The following is a 16,554-nucleotide window of genomic DNA, read 5'->3' as shown; positions in this document are numbered from 1 at the left end:
ATACGGCTCAGGGTTGCCCAGAGGACCAACGATTCTAGGATGAACCCTTGGAATTTGCTAACTTAGAATTATATAGGGGTATCCAACACTTAGAAGGCTAGTTTTGTGTCCTCCATATGCTCTTGAACTACATTGCCCATCATCCCTGACCATTTGCCATGTTGGGCAGGGTGGGATCCGATGAGAGTTGGAGTCCAGCGACATCAGGAGAATGGTACATTAGGTCCCTTGATCTAGGACAACGATAACATTCAAAGGCCAAAATAGTTTGGGCAACCCTCCTGTCCCCCAAACCTAAACCTAGGCTATCCAGATCTCATCAAAAACAGTCTGAAACTGAAAATGAGCTTTATAAAGGAAACTTTATAGTCATGGAAAAATGGTACCACCCAGTCACTATCTGTTGCTAGTATTGGCTTCTGACTGGAATTAAGCTATTCTCTCTCAACCTCAGCACCTGCTGTCAGCAACAGATAACAGCCCCAGCCTTCACCAGACACAAGTGCATTCCGGTGCATGTGTAGCATCACAGTGCTCAAAAATAATTAGCAAGCACAATTTCCTGTAAAGGTAAAAGTAAAGGGACCCCTGACCCTTAGCACCAGTCATGGCCGACTCTGGGGTTGTGGTGCTCATCTCGCTTTGTTGGCCGAGGGAGCCAGATTACAGCTTCTGGGTCATGTGGCCAGCATGACTAAGCCTTTTTTGGCGAACCAGAGCAGCACACGGAAACGCCGTATGTATTTCCTGTATGTAATAATCAAATCATGCTTCTGGGAAACTTACAAGGCAGGCTTGAAAGCAACAGTGTTTCCTCTGTTGATTATCCCCAGCATCTCCTCGTCAGAAGTCCACTGCCTTTGAACTTGCCAGGTCCATTTTGTTACAATGGCTGATAGGCAAGGAGTCACCCTTTCCCTAAGAGATGTCATTCCAGACCATATCAAAGCCATTGGCCAAAGCAGAAACACAGGTTGCAGGAAATAGCACCGCAGGCTAAACCTACTCCAGAAACAGTTGATAACAAAGGAAGGCAAACTGCCTTCTCTGAGCAACACACTGACATTTGGGGGTCTCACCTGTGTTTTGTGTGCACCTTGGCTACTTTGTCAGTCAGCTCCTTCAGGGAGGCTTCGTCTTGGATCCAGTCCTAGAGAGACGGAAATAAAACGATGATCAAGGAGTTGGAGCAACTTCCCTAGAGGCAAAGGTTGCCATATTCAGTGCTTTATTCATTTAGAAAAAAGGTAAGTGGTAACATGACATAGGTGTGTAGTTATGCATTGTGTAAAGAAAGTGGGCAAACCCATTGTCTTCCCTCTTGCATCGCAATATAATGTTATAGATTTGGGTGGACCACCACCATCCCGAACCCTAGAAACCCTGCATTCTGAGGTGGTAGAGTCCTTCCAGGACTACAACATCATTCTCTTGTAGATGAAAGCTCAGCTTGGAAGCCGCCCAGCACGCAGCCTACAAACTATCTGGTATAACAGAGACTACTGAGCAAAAGAAAGAAAGAAAAAGTGCTTACAGAGCAAACTCTTTCATAGAACCCATCCAAGCAAACCATTCGTTTTGCAAGAAAGGGTACAGGTAATTAAACTGACCCATTAAGAACACAGGAAGCTGCCTTATAGCAAGGCACACAATTCCATGCTCTCCCAGCTTTCAGATACGACTCTTTCCTAGTTCTATTTGGGAACACTGGAAATGGAACCTGGGACTTAAGAGCATAACAAGAGCCCTGCTGGATCAGGCCAAAGACCCATCTAGTATAATGTCCTGTTCTCACAGTGGCCAACCAGGAAGCTATGGGAAGCCCATGCTCAGGACCTGAGCACAGCAGGAATATCTCCACTTGGGATTCCCAGCATACTGCCTCTGACAGAGGAGGGAGAACACAACCACTGTGACTAGTAGCCCATGACAGACTTATCCTTCTTTTGCATGCAAACCTATCTTTACCACTGAGCCTCAGATCTCCATCAGAGAGGGGGATTCCTCTCCAATATAGACACAATCTCCCTTTTAAACCTTAGGGGTATTCTATTGCACAGAAAAACATAAAATAATATTGGAAAAAAACCAGCTTATTAGCTCCAGAAGGGAATCACTAAGAAACTCTAAGGAAAATAATACAGGAAAGAAGAGCTAAGTTTATGTCTGCTACGTACTTAGGGTTTTGAGATCAAAAGCTTTGCTGCCGGTTCTGTTTTAAAAAAAATATGCAGTCCAATACATTTGTGATCTCAACAGTTAGGGGGAGAAAGGTTGTCTACATTGTAAACACGGTTTGCGTGTGGCACGGGTTATCTTTTAAAATCATCCGGTGCAATAGTACAAAATGGAATCTGCTCATAATTTCAAAGTTGAAAAGAAAAAGAAAAAAAGAAAAAAAGCCATCAAACTCTGAGTGATTATTTTGGAATGCCTCAAGGCTTGGTGTATGTATACTTAACCAAACTGCCTTCATTCTTGCTCACTGGGGGCCTCCCCGTAATATTTGTTCCTGACACTGAAAAATGTGAAAGCGGTAGCGTGCTAATGAAAAATGGCATGCTACGTGCCTGTACACAGCTGCACACCTGCAAGGCGTTCTGTGTACATAACTTTGTTCTTTTCACCGCTGAAGAAATGCCATTTGACACATATTGTAGCTGCACAAGATCAAACACAGTCCGAAGGCAGCAACCTTTCACCGGTTCTCAAGTTTGCTATTCCCCCTCCCCCCCCCACTCGCAAGAAACACCTTACCCGCCAGCAAAGTCTTTGGTCCATTGACTATGCAGTTAATAAGGGCTTACTATTAGCCAATTAAGTAAACTATCCCATGCGGACATCTAACTCTTTCCAGTGGGTGGACACCGTTAAAAAGCCAGACAGGATGAAGGTACCAATTACAGCGTCGAGTTTGGATGTGGGGAACCTTCCTTCAAATATCCAGTTAGCTATTACACTGAACGACAGATTACACGTGCTCATAGCACTATTTTAGCTTCCCAGTACTCCCACAAAGTAGACTTATGTATGCGTAACTCAGAGTAATGAGATGAAACTCCCTGCCAAGTGTGTGAACAAAAGAAGGGCCCTGCAGGATCAGGCCAAAGGCCCATCTAGTACAAAATGCTGTTTCCACAGTGGTCAGTCAGGTGCATATGGGAGGCTGACAAGCAGGAGATGAGCACAACATGGTTCTCCTGATCGTGAGCCCCAGCAACTGTTACCTGTGAGGCATACTGCTGCTGATACTGAAGGTAATAGAACCATTAGCAGCTATTGACAGCCTTATCCTTCATGAATCTGTCTAATCCCCCTTTAAAGCTGGCCATTGGTACGTCCCGGGGAAGCAGATTTCACAGTCTAACTATGCACTGGGTGAAGAAGTACCATCTTTTGTCTGTTCTGAATCTACCACCTGAACAAGGTTCTGGAGCGAGTGGTCACAGACCAGATCCAGGCGCTTTGAGAAGAAACTGATTTCCTGGACCCATTTCAGTTGGGGTTTAGGCTGGCCCAGTTTTGGCACAGAAACTGCTTTGGTTGCCCTATATGCTGACCTCTGTTGAGTGAGAGACAAGGGAAACATGCCCCTGTTAATTCTTCTTGGCCTCTCAGTGGCTTTTGATACCATCAACCATGGTATCCTTCTGGAGTGACTGTCCGAACTAGGGATGGGTGGCACTGCTTTGTGGTGGTTCCAATCCTACTTGGATGGTCGTTCCAGAGGGTTTTGCTTGGGGAATGCTTTTCAGCCCCACGGCACTGTCAATTTGCGGTTCTGCAGGGCTCAATCCTATCCCCCATGTTGTTTAACATCTACATGAAGCCGCTGGGTGGGGTTATCTGGAGGTTTGGGGTACGTTGTCAGCAGTATGCTGATGACACTCAGCTCTATTTCTACTTTACATCTACAGGTGAGGCAGTGGAAGTGCTGGACCAGTGTCTTGCCTCAGTAATGGACTGGATGAGAGCCAACAAACTGAAACTCAATCCAGATAAGACTGAAGCACTGTTAGTGGGTGGTTCCCTAGACCGGATGGGTGGGAGATTGCCTGCTCTTGATGGGGTTACACTTCCTCTGAAGGAGCAGGTTCGTAGCTTGTGGGTACTCCTAGATCAGGGGTCAGCAAACTTACCGCGCCTCAGGCCGGTGTCTCCAGCACCGATTGTGCAGCGGGCCAGAGGGCAGGGGAGCGCGTGCCCATACGCGTGCGCAAATGCTACTTTCAGTGCACTTCCAGGTTGGAGGAGCATCGTAAATAGCTTGTGCGCATGTGCACAGGCCTCCTCCGACCTGGATGTGCACTGCAAATAATGCTTGCACATGCGCAAATAATGCTTGCGCACGCGCACAAGCTATTTCTGGTGCTCCTCTGACCCGGAAGTGGGCAGCCACACAGCACAGTGCTGGTAAGAGTGGCCGGTGGCAGCGGGCGGCGAGGGTTGCCGCGGGCCAAATAAACGAGGCCCTCGGGCCTTATCCAGCCCGCGGGCCTTAGTTTGGGGACCCCTGTCCTAGATCCTTTGCTGTCACTCCAGTATATGAAGTGAAAGGTCAGTTTTTGCTCCTCTTCAGTTGTGTCCCAGGAAGGCCCACTTGACCAAGGAGGAGGCAGTGACTGGTGTACGTGCGTGGGCAGGGCTTGGGAGGCAGGGTTTCTGGAAGGGGTGGGGCTTTTAGGCTTTTGTGGGAAGTGGCCATCAATATACAGTAAGCCCTCAACTTAGATGGAGGTTACATTCCAGGGATCGCACCTGAAGACAAAATTGTGTATAGTCAAAACAAAATGGGTGCAACAGTGGGTGGTATTGCCAGTCTTTTCTCCCAGACACCAGACCCATTTCCATTTTTTTTTAATTTGCCAAGAGCATAAAGTTGAATGGACACAAATTAAATGTGCGTCAATTGCAAGCTTACTATATTCCAAGGTAGGAAGAGACAACAAGCACTTTTCTCCACTGACTTCTTGACCGCTGGAGGTCACAGCGGATCACTTAATGAGCAGAGCTTGGGTGGCCATTTGTCATGTCTGCTTTAGTTGAGATTCCTGCATTGCTGGTGGTTGCATTAGATAACCGTCAGGTTCCCTTCCAACTTTACAATTCTATTATTCTATGAAGTAGGAAAAGTCTACATGCAAAAGGTGAAATGAAAGATCAAGGTGTATGAACTCACCATAGGAAACAATACATATTCCCGGAGAAAATCATGAGATGCAAATTGATGGAAGTCTCCAAAATCAGCTGGAGAGGAAAGAGGGAGAGAAAATTAACCCGCAAACCACATTAGCTCAGCGCTCCCTGCACATGAAACTCTCAATCTCGAACAGATACAAAAATGTTTAACATGCAGCGAACTGGGATGTCCAATGTAAATATGAGAGCATGGTGTCAATCTGTGACTTAGAAGGAAAAACCCAATATGCCCTACCAAAGGAAAGACCTTTTCTCACCAAAGGATATTTTATTCTTTTAGTAAAAAAAAAACCCTTATTTAACTTAAACACAGATTGCTTGATTCCTCCCAATTAAACACTGCCATGGAATCCATTTGGATGAAGAACAGTTTAAAATTATTTTAAACAAACTAAAACAAAACAAAACATGCATACATACACACAGGACCAAAAATGTTCCGTTTTCATCACTTATATTTCTAAAATATTGCAAAAAGGAACAGCTTGGGGGTGTTTCCCAATTAGGATGATGTCATCCTCTTGATCACAGATCAACAGATCACAGATTTGAGGTAGGGTTTGTGGATTATTTTTATACCTGGCTTTCATTTTCATGAGTGTACCTCCCTCACCTCTCTTTCTCTTAGAGAGACACCCCCATATTTGTGACCCACCAAGCCAAACACAGTTAATCAGGAGCTATAATCTTCCAGATCATTATGTCTTAGAACACATACTATAAATGGGGCTTGCTAAACCCCTTTAAGGTTGAGAAGACAAAGACGATGGTCTGTGTTCAGCTTATCACAAATCTCTTCAGGTCAGTATGATAGTATGCAAGCCCTCTCTTTTCCTACTATCTTGTCCTCTTGTCCTACTCTGAAAAATGGTGGCGCTGTGGTCTAAATTACTGAGCCTCTTGGGCTTGCCGATCAGAAGGCCAGTGGTTCAAATCCATGCGATGGGATGAGCTCCAATTGCTCAGTCCCAGCTTCTGCCAACCTAGCAGTTTGAAAGCATAACAGTAAGGTAAAGGGACCCCTGACCATTAAGTCCAGTTGTGACCGACTCTGGGGTTGTGGCGCTCATCTCGCTTTATTGGCCGAGGGAGCCGGCGTACAGCTTCTGGGTCATGTGGCCAGCATGACTAAACCGCTTCTGGCGAACCAGAGCAGCGCACGGAAATGCCGTTTACCTTCCTGCCAGAGTGGTACCTATTTATCTACTTGTACTTTGACGTGCTTTCTAACTGCTAGGTCGGCAGGAGCTGGGACTGAGCAACGGAAGCTCACCCCGTCACTGGGATTTGAACCGCCGACCTTCTGATCGGCAAGTCCTAGGCTCTGTGGTTTAACCCACAGCGCCACCCGCGAAAAATGGTGGCGCTGTGGTCTAAATCACTGAGCCTCTTGGGCTTGCCGATCGGAAGGCCAGTGGTTCAAATCCATGCGATGGGATGAGCTCCAATTGCTCAGTCCCAGCTTCTGCCAACCTAGTAGTTTGAAAGCATAACAGTGCAAGTAGATAAATAGGTACTGCTGCGGTGGGAAGGTAAATGGGGTTTCTGTGTACTCTGGCACTTGTTACGATGTTCCGTTGCGCCAGAAGCAGTTTAGTCATGCTGGGCACATGACCTGGAAAGCTGTCTGTGGACAAGCACTGGCTCCCTCTGCCTGAAAGTGAGATGAGCGCCGCAACCCCATAGTTGCCTTTGACTGGACTTCACCGTCCAGGGGTCATTTACCTTTACCTTTTACCTACTCTGAAAAACAGTTAAGTTTTCTGAGCGTTTCTGTTGAGAAGCTGGCAATGGAAGATTCAATGCCTATCCTTTTCTCAGGTGGAGATAATCAGTTGTTGGTCTTAATAAGTTCCTTCGCAAAATGGAGACATGCAATTCAAGCGGCCATGGAAAAGATAACATGCATTTTTAGACTTCTTCCGTTTTTGAAGTCTCCAACCCTTCTAGGTGAGATGGATGAAAATCCTGCCCGTATGTCAAAGTTGCAAGGTGAACTCTAGCAGAAATGTTCTTTCTGTAACATCTCGAAGGTTGCAGAATTCTTTTTCTCATTATTTCTAGCAGTTTTGATATATTTTTATTAACTTGTGCAAAAACTTTTCTTCCAGTCATGAGGCACTGTAGGGAATTTTTAAATTCTGGTTGTGGGTTGCTCTACATATGTGCTTACTCCATTAGGGATGGGAGTTACTGAACAGGGCTTTTTATGTATTCAGCACATAACATCATGCAAATAATTGTATTCATTTTTCAGATGTTTTGGAATTGGGAGAATGAGGGTAGAAGTATTTCCTGAAGGCTATAATACTGTCTGTAAAAGACTCTCCCACCTACACTTCATTTTAACAGAGAGAAATATTGCCCAAGAGCTCTTGCTTTCTTTTATTTGAATCAGATCAAACACTGCTGAAAAGGTTCTCAAGATGCTGGAAATTCCCCTCGTAAATTACACTAGTCAAATATTCTTGCAAAGCCTTCAAGACAATTTCATATGATTACTGGGTGCCAAAAATGCTGTTTCATTTCATTTCACATTATAAATGTGTGTTTACTTCTAAACTAGAGAACACAAGCAGATAAGAAACTGTGCATGTAACTCTTTTTATTTTTTAAAAAATCTGCACACAAACTTTTAAAAACACACACACACATTTAAATGAAGCAGGAGGGGAACCTGTAGGAATTCCCTATGTCACTTTTAAATCAAGGATAAAGGGGGGACAGGGGAAAACTGTAACTGATTGTACATTTGTTCCTATATAATTTTTTTTTAAAAAAAAAAAGGCTATGCAGAAAATGAACAATGTGAGCATATAAGGCTTTCTGAATGCCTACAACACTGGAACAATAAAACACATTCTATCTCAGTCGACAGTCACAGTAAAGCTTTTGGAGCTATGCCCTGAGAAAAAACTGGCTTAGTTTGGCTGTAATGAGAAACAATGATTTTCTATTATGAGAATGAGCTGTGGTGAACCTTGGTCTCATGTAGTCATCCTCGCATCTCCTCCCTTCCACTTCTGATTTTTAAACTAACCACAGTTTCCTATTATGTGCTAACTGTGGCTTGTTCAGACTATGATTAATGAGAACAAGTCAGAATCTGGAACCACTTTGATCCTGATTGGCTATCATTAAAATCACAGATTAAACAAACCAGTTTCCCGAGTCAGACATCTTGGGGAACTCTGGTTAGTTTAAAACAGGGGTGCCTAACCTGTGGTCCTCCAGATGTTGCTGGACCCATCCGCCTCAGTCAACAGGGTCAATAGCCAGGAATGATGGGGTTTGTAATCTAACAACATCTGGAGGGCCACAACTTGGCCAATCATGATGTAAAACTACTACTCTCCATCTCTAGGTTATGAAACAGAAAAGGGGAAAGAGGAAGCAGGAAACCATGGTTTACCCACTAAAGGAACTAGACTACTGTTAGCTAGTCACAATCTATAACAGTAGCTGCAGGGTAGGCGGGGACTGGATAAGGCCCGTGGGACTTGTTTATCCGGCCTCGGCGACCCCTACCATCGCCCACCGCTGCCCGCTCTTACTGGTGCGGCGCGGGGACCCACTTCTGGGTCGGAGGAGCACCAGAAATAGCTTGTGCACATGCACACGGGCCTCCTCCAACCCGGATGTGCACTGGAAATAGTGTTTGCGCACGTGTGGGCGTGTGCTTCTCCGACCCACTGCGCGATCGTCGCTCAAGGCACTGGCCTGAGGCAAGGAAAGCTTGGACCCCTGGCCTAAGAGCATCAGGTGAGAAAGCACGAGTTATGGGTTCAAGGCCTGTTCCTAAAATGATTTCCCCCTCTGCTTCAACATTTGTTCACTCTCAATATTTGCAGTGTAACTTCCAGCTAACCAGGATGGGCAGCTACATAATGAGAAAGAGAGAGAGAAAGAGAAAGAGAGACAGACAGACAGACAGACAGACAGAGAAAAAAATACAGTAGCTAGAATGTTAAACTGCACTTCCCAATTTAAATTACATGTTTCAATCTCATGCAATAGTCCTGGGAATCTCCACCCAAGGAAATGCTGCGAAATAAATTTCTAACACTTACAGTTATGCCAGGAATTATTTATTGGGGGCTGAATTCCATACATATACGATTTCCAAATTATAAAGTGGCACTTTAAAAAATGCCAGTCAGTGGCTGTCATCTGAAATATTTTGAATCAAGCCAGCTCGCTGAGCAGGTTGCCACATCTATTCTACAGTAACTGGAACTTATTCCTGTTGCACTCAAATAAGCAGATAATATGAGAAAGAGTGAGCAGGTGAGTTTGCCGTACCTTGAACCGCCAAGGCAGCTAACTTGATCCCATGTTCCCGTGAAGATCGCAATCGTCCATCAAGAACATCTTTTTTTACCTGCAGGTAATACTGATACCTGTAAACAAGAGATACAGCAAAATGAAACCAACAGTATCTACACTTGGGATTCCCCTCACCCCACCCCGAAAGAACAAATAGATTGCTGGGCAATTACATTTATACCCACACATTCTACATGGTTTGTTGTGCATTTGAACCAGAGGGCGAGTGAGAGAAATACCTGTTCTAAATTCCAGGATTCTCAACTGCATGCAGAGCCTACATAGCAGACTCCTATGCATGTTTCCCCAGGCTCCCTTGTGGTCAACGGGACTTACTCTTGCCTTTTCCTGCTGTGATATATCAAAATCCAACCAACACGCGGCAGCTAAAAAAGCCAATGCAATTCTGGGCTGCATCAATAGGAGTATAGCATCTAGATCAAGGGAAGTAATAGTGCCACTGTATTCTGCTCTGGTCAGACCTCACCTGGAGTACTGTGTCCAGTTCTGGGCACCACAGTTCAAGAAGGACACTGACAAACTGGAATGTGTCCAGAGGAGGGCAACCAAAATGGTCAAAGGCCTGGAAACGATGCCTTATGAGGAACGGCTAAGGGAGCTGGGCATGTTTAGCCTGGAGAAGAGGAGATTAAGGGGTGATATGATAGCCATGTTCAAATATATAAAAGGATGTCACATAGAGGAGGGAGAAAGGTTGTTTTCTGCTGCTCCAGAGAAGCGGACATGGAGCAATGGATCCAAACTACAAGAAAGAAGATTCCACCTAAACATTAGGAATAACTTCCTGACAGTAAGAGCTGTTTGACAGTGGAATTTGCTGCCCAGGAGTGTGGTGGAGTCTCCTTCTTTGGAGGTCTTTAAGCAGAGGCTTGACAACCATATGTCAGGAGTCCTCTGATGGTGTTTCCTGCTTGGCAGGGGGTTGGACTCGATGGCCCTTGTGGTCTCTTCCAACTCTATGATTCTATGATTCTACAGTGCTCCTCCAGATACAGTCCTCCAGATACAGGTTGAAGTAGCTTTGGCTTGAGTGTTTTCGGGTTGCGCTCCGCAGAGACCCGGAAGTAACAGAATGCGTTACTTATGGGTTTCGCCACTCGCACATGCGCAGATGCTCAAAATGATGTCACGTGCATGCGCGGAAGCGGCGAATTGCAACATGCTCATGCACAGACGCGGGTTGCGCTCTGCTCTGGATGCAAAAGGGGCTCTGGAACAGATCCTGTTCGCATCCAGAGTTACCACTGTAGTCTGCTTAATAAGCATTCATCCTGATTTACTTTCACAAAGGCTTGTGTGGAGGTTGTACCCACTGAGCATTCATTCTAATACAGGTGCATGGGAGTTATATAACAATGAGCATTCATCATGCTCCTCCCTGTTCTGTGTTTACAGTGGTACCTTGGTTCTCAAACTTAATCCGTTCCGGAAGTCTGCAAACCTAAAATTTCCAATACAGTGGTGCCCCGCAAGACGAACGCCTCGCAAGACGGAAAACCCGCTAGACAAAAGGGTTTTCCGTTTTGGAGGCGCTTCGCAAAACGAATTTCCCTATGGGCTTGCTTCGCAAGACGAAAATGTCTTGCGAGTTCCTGCGGGTTTTTTTCCTCCCCCCCCCTTTTCCTAAGCCACTAAGCCGCTTATCAGCTGATCCGCTGATAAGCCGCTTAACAGCTGATCACTAAAAGCCGCTAAACCGCTAATAGCGCCAATCCGCTAAGCTGTCAATGGGCTTGCTTCGCAAGACGAAGAAACCGCTATACGAAGAGCCTCACGGAACGGATTAATTTCGTCTTGCGAGGCACCACTGTATGTGCTTGAATCTGACCCTGAAAATACTGACAGTCTGGAGGCTACTAATAATAATAATCTATAAAAATGTATTGTAAGAAATCAATGGAACTCTCTAATAGGTTTTCGAAATAGTTCCTATGGTGTTTTTGCAAGATTTTAGCTATGAGTCTGGAGAATCTAAAAAATGCCTGCTGAAAAACATTTGTTTATTGATAGGCAAAGCTCTTCTTCTCATTCTCCAGGGCCACTGAAAGATAGAGATGCAGGAGCTGGCCGCTAGACAGCACCAAAGTTCCGACCAAGCCTGAATTCTCCAGATTGCTGCACAGTTGTGACATTATAATTAAGAATGCACTTAGAGTCTGGCTGAGCACTGGAAAAGGCTGGGGAGTTTCGCTACATGTTAAATTTCTGAAGGCCTTTGGGGTTTGTCTAAATTAGGTTGCCTGGAAAGAAAACTAAGCCTGAAGTATGTGAACAGAAGACCTTCCGTTAGCAATGGGAGCAGAGTTTTCCCTGTTTTGACTGTACATATAATCGCTGCAAAGCTGCCAATCTCATTTCAACGGGTATGCATGGGAGTGGAAAACAAGTCCAGGCAAAGATGGAACGACAAGATGGTTGTTTCCCTTCAGCAGAAAACGTGAGTTGTAACCTTACGCACCATCAGATGCATATCACGGCATTTACAATAACAGACTAGAGTTGCACTTGGGGAGTAGAACAGGGCAAAAGTTTTAGCCCATCCAAGTGAGAGCAGCAAAGCAGAACGATCTCTTTCTGTCTGAAGCCCTGTCACATTTTTTTAAGAGCTGTTCGACAGTGGAATTTGCTGCCAAGGAGTGTGGTGGAGTCTCCTTCTTTGGAGGTCTTTAAGCAGAGGCTTGACAACCATATGTCAGGAGTGCTCTGATGGTGTTTCCTACTTGGCAGGGGGTTGGACTCGATGGCCCTTGTGGTCTCTTCCAACTCTATGATTCTATGATTCTATGATCTATATTCTACTGTACCATGGAACACATATTTAAACAGCAGCAGCATCCATTAAGCAGTGACGCTTGAAATGTTGTTCAGTTATTTTTAAGCAAACCGACCAGCGTAACTCCGTTGCCCTGTTCTGTTCATAGACCATTCCATGTGACTAATACATGAAAGGGGTTAGAGCAGGCTTCCGCAACCTCGGCCCTCCAGATGTTTTTGGCCTACAACTCCCATGATCCCAGGCTAGCAGGACCAGTGGTCAGGGATGATGGGAATTGTAGTTTTAAAACATCTGGAGGGCCGAGGTTGAGGAAGCCTGGGTTACAGTCATTCTAGAACATTCTTTCTCACCCCTGGATGTTGGACCACAACTCCCATGATCCCTAGCTAGCAGGACCAGTGGTCAGGGATGATGGAAATTGTAGTCTCAAAACATCTGGAGGGCTGAGGTTGAGGAAGCCTGGTTAGAGTCATTCTAGAACAGCCTTTCTCACCCCTGGATGTTGGACTACAACTCCCATGATCCCTAGCTCACAGGACCAGTGGTCAGGGATGATGGGAGTTGTAGTCCAACACCATCTGGGGACCCAAGGTTGAGAAAGGCTGCTCTAGAATGCCATGTTTGTGGGGTTGTTGTTGTTTTTTAAAAAAGAAGAAGCTCAGGCATCAGAGATGGGCCTTGCTGGGCCTCTTCAACTCCACTTTTTAGCTGTTCTCAAGGAAGTATGAAGTAAAAAAGCTGAAAGCATCTGCATTAACATACACCATACAGAAACACTCTGTGGAAGATCTTAGTTTGTTGACATAAGATGGGTGAAACAAAATGGCCTGCACTAATTTCTGTCTCATACCATGGGCTGCATGCTGTTTTTTCACCTGTAAGAACTATAACTGCCAACTGATCGATTGAGCAAGTACAAATTGGGTAAAGCACAAGCGCAGACCAATGCGATCAAGTATCAGGTGCTCACACCATTCTATCAGGAGGTGTGTACCACACAATGTGGGAAATTGGGCCTTTAGTGTGGTGGTACCTGCCCTCTAGAACTCCCTTCCATCAGTATATGGTATTTTCAGTGCCTGCTGAAGATGTTCCTCTTTCAAAAGGTCTTCCAAAAATCTTTATCTATGTGCTGTTGCAAACTTCTTTTTCATAATGGTTTATAACTGTTTTTATATATGCAATTGTTTTAACCATTTGCAACTATTATATATATGCTGTTATACTGTAAACTGCTTCAGGATGTCTCATGGGAAGTGATTCATAAGTAAGAACTTTCTAGTGTTTAAACTGATTAAGTTTAGGTACATCTGCATAACATCAAAGCCTCCCCCCAAAATAATTGTTATTAAGTATGTTTTATTCAGATCACTGATATATTAACAATTATTCCAATTAACAGCCTTAAATTAATAACATTACAATAAACTAAAGATAGCATAGGGTTTACACTGCTACTGAACTTATTATTCCAGAACATCTAAACAAAAACAAAACAAAAAACACACCCCACAATTGCTCTATAAATTTATTAAGTTGATTTACACATATTCTGTTATAGTAGGTTAAACTGATCATCATCACTATGGCCCAGATCTTTTTGATTCATTCAAACTCTGTAGCAGGTATGTTCTCATTCCAGTTCTTTGCAGTCACGGCGTTTACAGCAGTGGTAAGCTTAATTTCCACTTCTTGATCATTTCTGAGGAAACGTATTTTAAATAAATATATTTTTAAGATACTAAAGAAAGTGTGTGGAGTAAAGAAACCAATATGTTTGAGGGGCAATCAGGTTGGAGCGAAACAGTATAAACTTAAAGCATTTGCAGATGACCTAGTTTTGACCCTACAGGAGCCAGAGTCTAGTACGAAAAGGGTATTACAATTGATTCAGGAGTTTGGTCGGGTGGCGGGATTTAAACTTAACAAGCAGAAAACCAAGGTTTTGGAAAAAAAATTGACACCTTTAAAATCAGAAAGGTTTCAGAAAGAGACAGAGTTAAATGTGGTTAAAAAAGTAAGATACCTAGGGGTAAACATAACAGCGAAGAATATGAGTCTATTTAAGGATAACTATGAAAAGTGTTGGTCTGAAATTAAAAGGGATTTAGAAGTTTGGTCAAGATTGAAACTTTCCTTGTCAGGACGAATTGCTGCTATAAAGATGAATGTATTGCCAAAAATGCTGTTTTTATTCCAGACTTTACAGATTGTGGATAAAATGGAGTGTTTTGGGAGGTGGCAAAGAGATATCTCCAAATTTGTCTGGCAGGGCAAAAAGCCCAGAATTAAGTTTAAGATACTAACTGATGCTAAAGAAAGAGGGGGCTTTGCCCTGCCAGACTTAAAGCTGTACTATGAATTGAAAGATTGGCTGCTTCTTGAAAACACTGATGTTTTAGATTTGGAAGGATTTAACAACGTTTTTGGATGGCATGCATATTTGTGGTATGACAAGGTTAAAATTCATAAGGCTTTCAAGAACCATATTGTCAGGAAAGCAGTGTTCAATGTCTGAATAAAATATAAAGACTTATTGGAAAATAAGACCCCAAGGTGGTTATCACCAATGGAAGCTAAGGCCCGGAAAAGACTCAATATGGAGGTCAAATGGCCGAAATATTGGGAAATAATAGAAAAAGATGGAGATAATTGGAGGTTGCAGAGTTTGGAGAAACTAAAAGATAAAGTGCGAGATTGGTTACATTATGCTCAGATCAAAGAAGTTTTTAAGTTGGATAAAAAGATAGGATTCCAGGTGGAAAAATCAAAGTTAGAAACGGAATTGTTAGACTAAGACTAAGGTACTTTCAAGAATGTATAATTTGCTGCTAAAATGGAACACACAAGATGAAACGGTCAAATCGGCTATGATAAAATGGGCACAGGACATAGGGTATAATATTATGTTTGCTGACTGGGAAAGGTTATGGACCACCGGTTTGAAATTCACGGCATGTAATGCCTTGAAAGAAAATATTATGAAAATGATATATAGGTGGTACATGACCCCAGTCAAGCTTGCAAAAATATACCATTTGTCTGATAATAAATGTTGGAAATGTAAAGAAACTGAAGGAACGTTCTTTCACCTCTGGGAAATGATATATTTCCTTCTGGGAAATGATATATAACGAGTTGAAAAAGGTATTTAAGTATACCTTCCCTAAGAAACCAGAAGCCTTTCTTTTGGGCATCGTCGGCCAGAGGGTGTTAAAGAAGGACCGAACATTTTTTATGTATGCAACAACAGCAGCAAGGATACTTGTCGCTAAATACTGGAAAACCCAAGATTTGCCCACACTGGAAGAATGGCAGATGCAACTGATAGACTATATGGAGCTTGCAGAAATGACTGGCAGAATCCGAGACCTGGGAGAAGAAGTTGTGGAGGAGGACTGGAAGAAATTTAAGGACTATTTACAAAAATATTGTAAATTGTATGAATGTTAAGAAAGATGTAAGATTATCAACAATATGGCACCAATAAGTTAGTTAAAAGGAATTTGAAGATAAATGAAAATATAAGAAAAGATAAATTTTGGATAAATATTATGTTAAAATTAAGCTTTTAAGGTTTGGGTTAAATTATCTAAAATTAGGGATACAATATCAGAAAATTATAATATAAGAATTGAAAGAAGGTGATAAATTGCTGGGTAAAGTTCGAAAACTTGGAACGCAGGAACGAGAGATGCGAGCAAGTCCAAAGAAGTGAAGAAAATGTGGATATTGGAAAAATTATATGTTATTTTGTTTGTTTTTTCTATTGTACTAAGAAAATCTTTAATAAATATTTATTAAAAAAAATGTTTGAGGGGCAAGGCTTGCTATAGTAATACGCAAGGATGGAAACAGTTGTTGTTGTCCCTCACAAATAATAATAATAATAATAATAATAATAATAATAATAATAATAATTAAAAAAAAAAACACCTGTATGCTTTTAACTTTCAGCTCAATGTATTAAAATTAGCCTCTGCTGAATAATCAATGGAAGCTTTTGCTGATCAAACAAGCATTCCAGCTGTCTAAACCTTGCAGCCTTATCGTGACTGTAGGGTGTTTCATCAGCGCAATCAATTCCACCTCCAAAATGGACCTTTCCTCCCCTCTCCCTGTGTGCACCCCCTGCCTCCCCCAAATCTGCTCTGGAAGGTTGGGGAAAACTTCAGAAAAGATTTAGGGTTTAGGGTGAGAGGAAGGGGGGGGGGAGTTCTGTTGCACTCGTG

At 43.3% G+C, this 16,554-nt stretch overlaps 1 protein-coding gene across 3 annotated transcripts in view; it reads right to left on the bottom strand.

Moving 5' to 3' along the window:
• The window catches only part of PTPN14 (protein tyrosine phosphatase non-receptor type 14), a 461,328-nt gene that overhangs the window by 380,915 nt on the left and 63,859 nt on the right, over nt 1-16,554 (bottom strand). For all 3 annotated transcript variants that reach the window (XM_083733089.1, XM_083733087.1, XM_083733088.1), the window contains exons 4-6: nt 9,502-9,599; nt 5,180-5,247; nt 1,080-1,150 (exon numbers count right to left, since the gene is read on the bottom strand). In XM_083733089.1, coding sequence (XP_083589215.1) covers nt 1,080-1,150; nt 5,180-5,247; nt 9,502-9,599 — 237 coding nt within the window. The remainder of the gene's footprint in view (nt 1-1,079; nt 1,151-5,179; nt 5,248-9,501; nt 9,600-16,554) is intronic.

Source organism: Podarcis gaigeae (genome assembly GCF_964106915.1).
Source record: "Podarcis gaigeae genome assembly, chromosome: 3".
NCBI classification, from domain to species: Eukaryota; Metazoa; Chordata; class Lepidosauria; order Squamata; family Lacertidae; genus Podarcis; species Podarcis gaigeae.
This window is presented reverse-complemented; position numbering and strand designations above follow the sequence as displayed.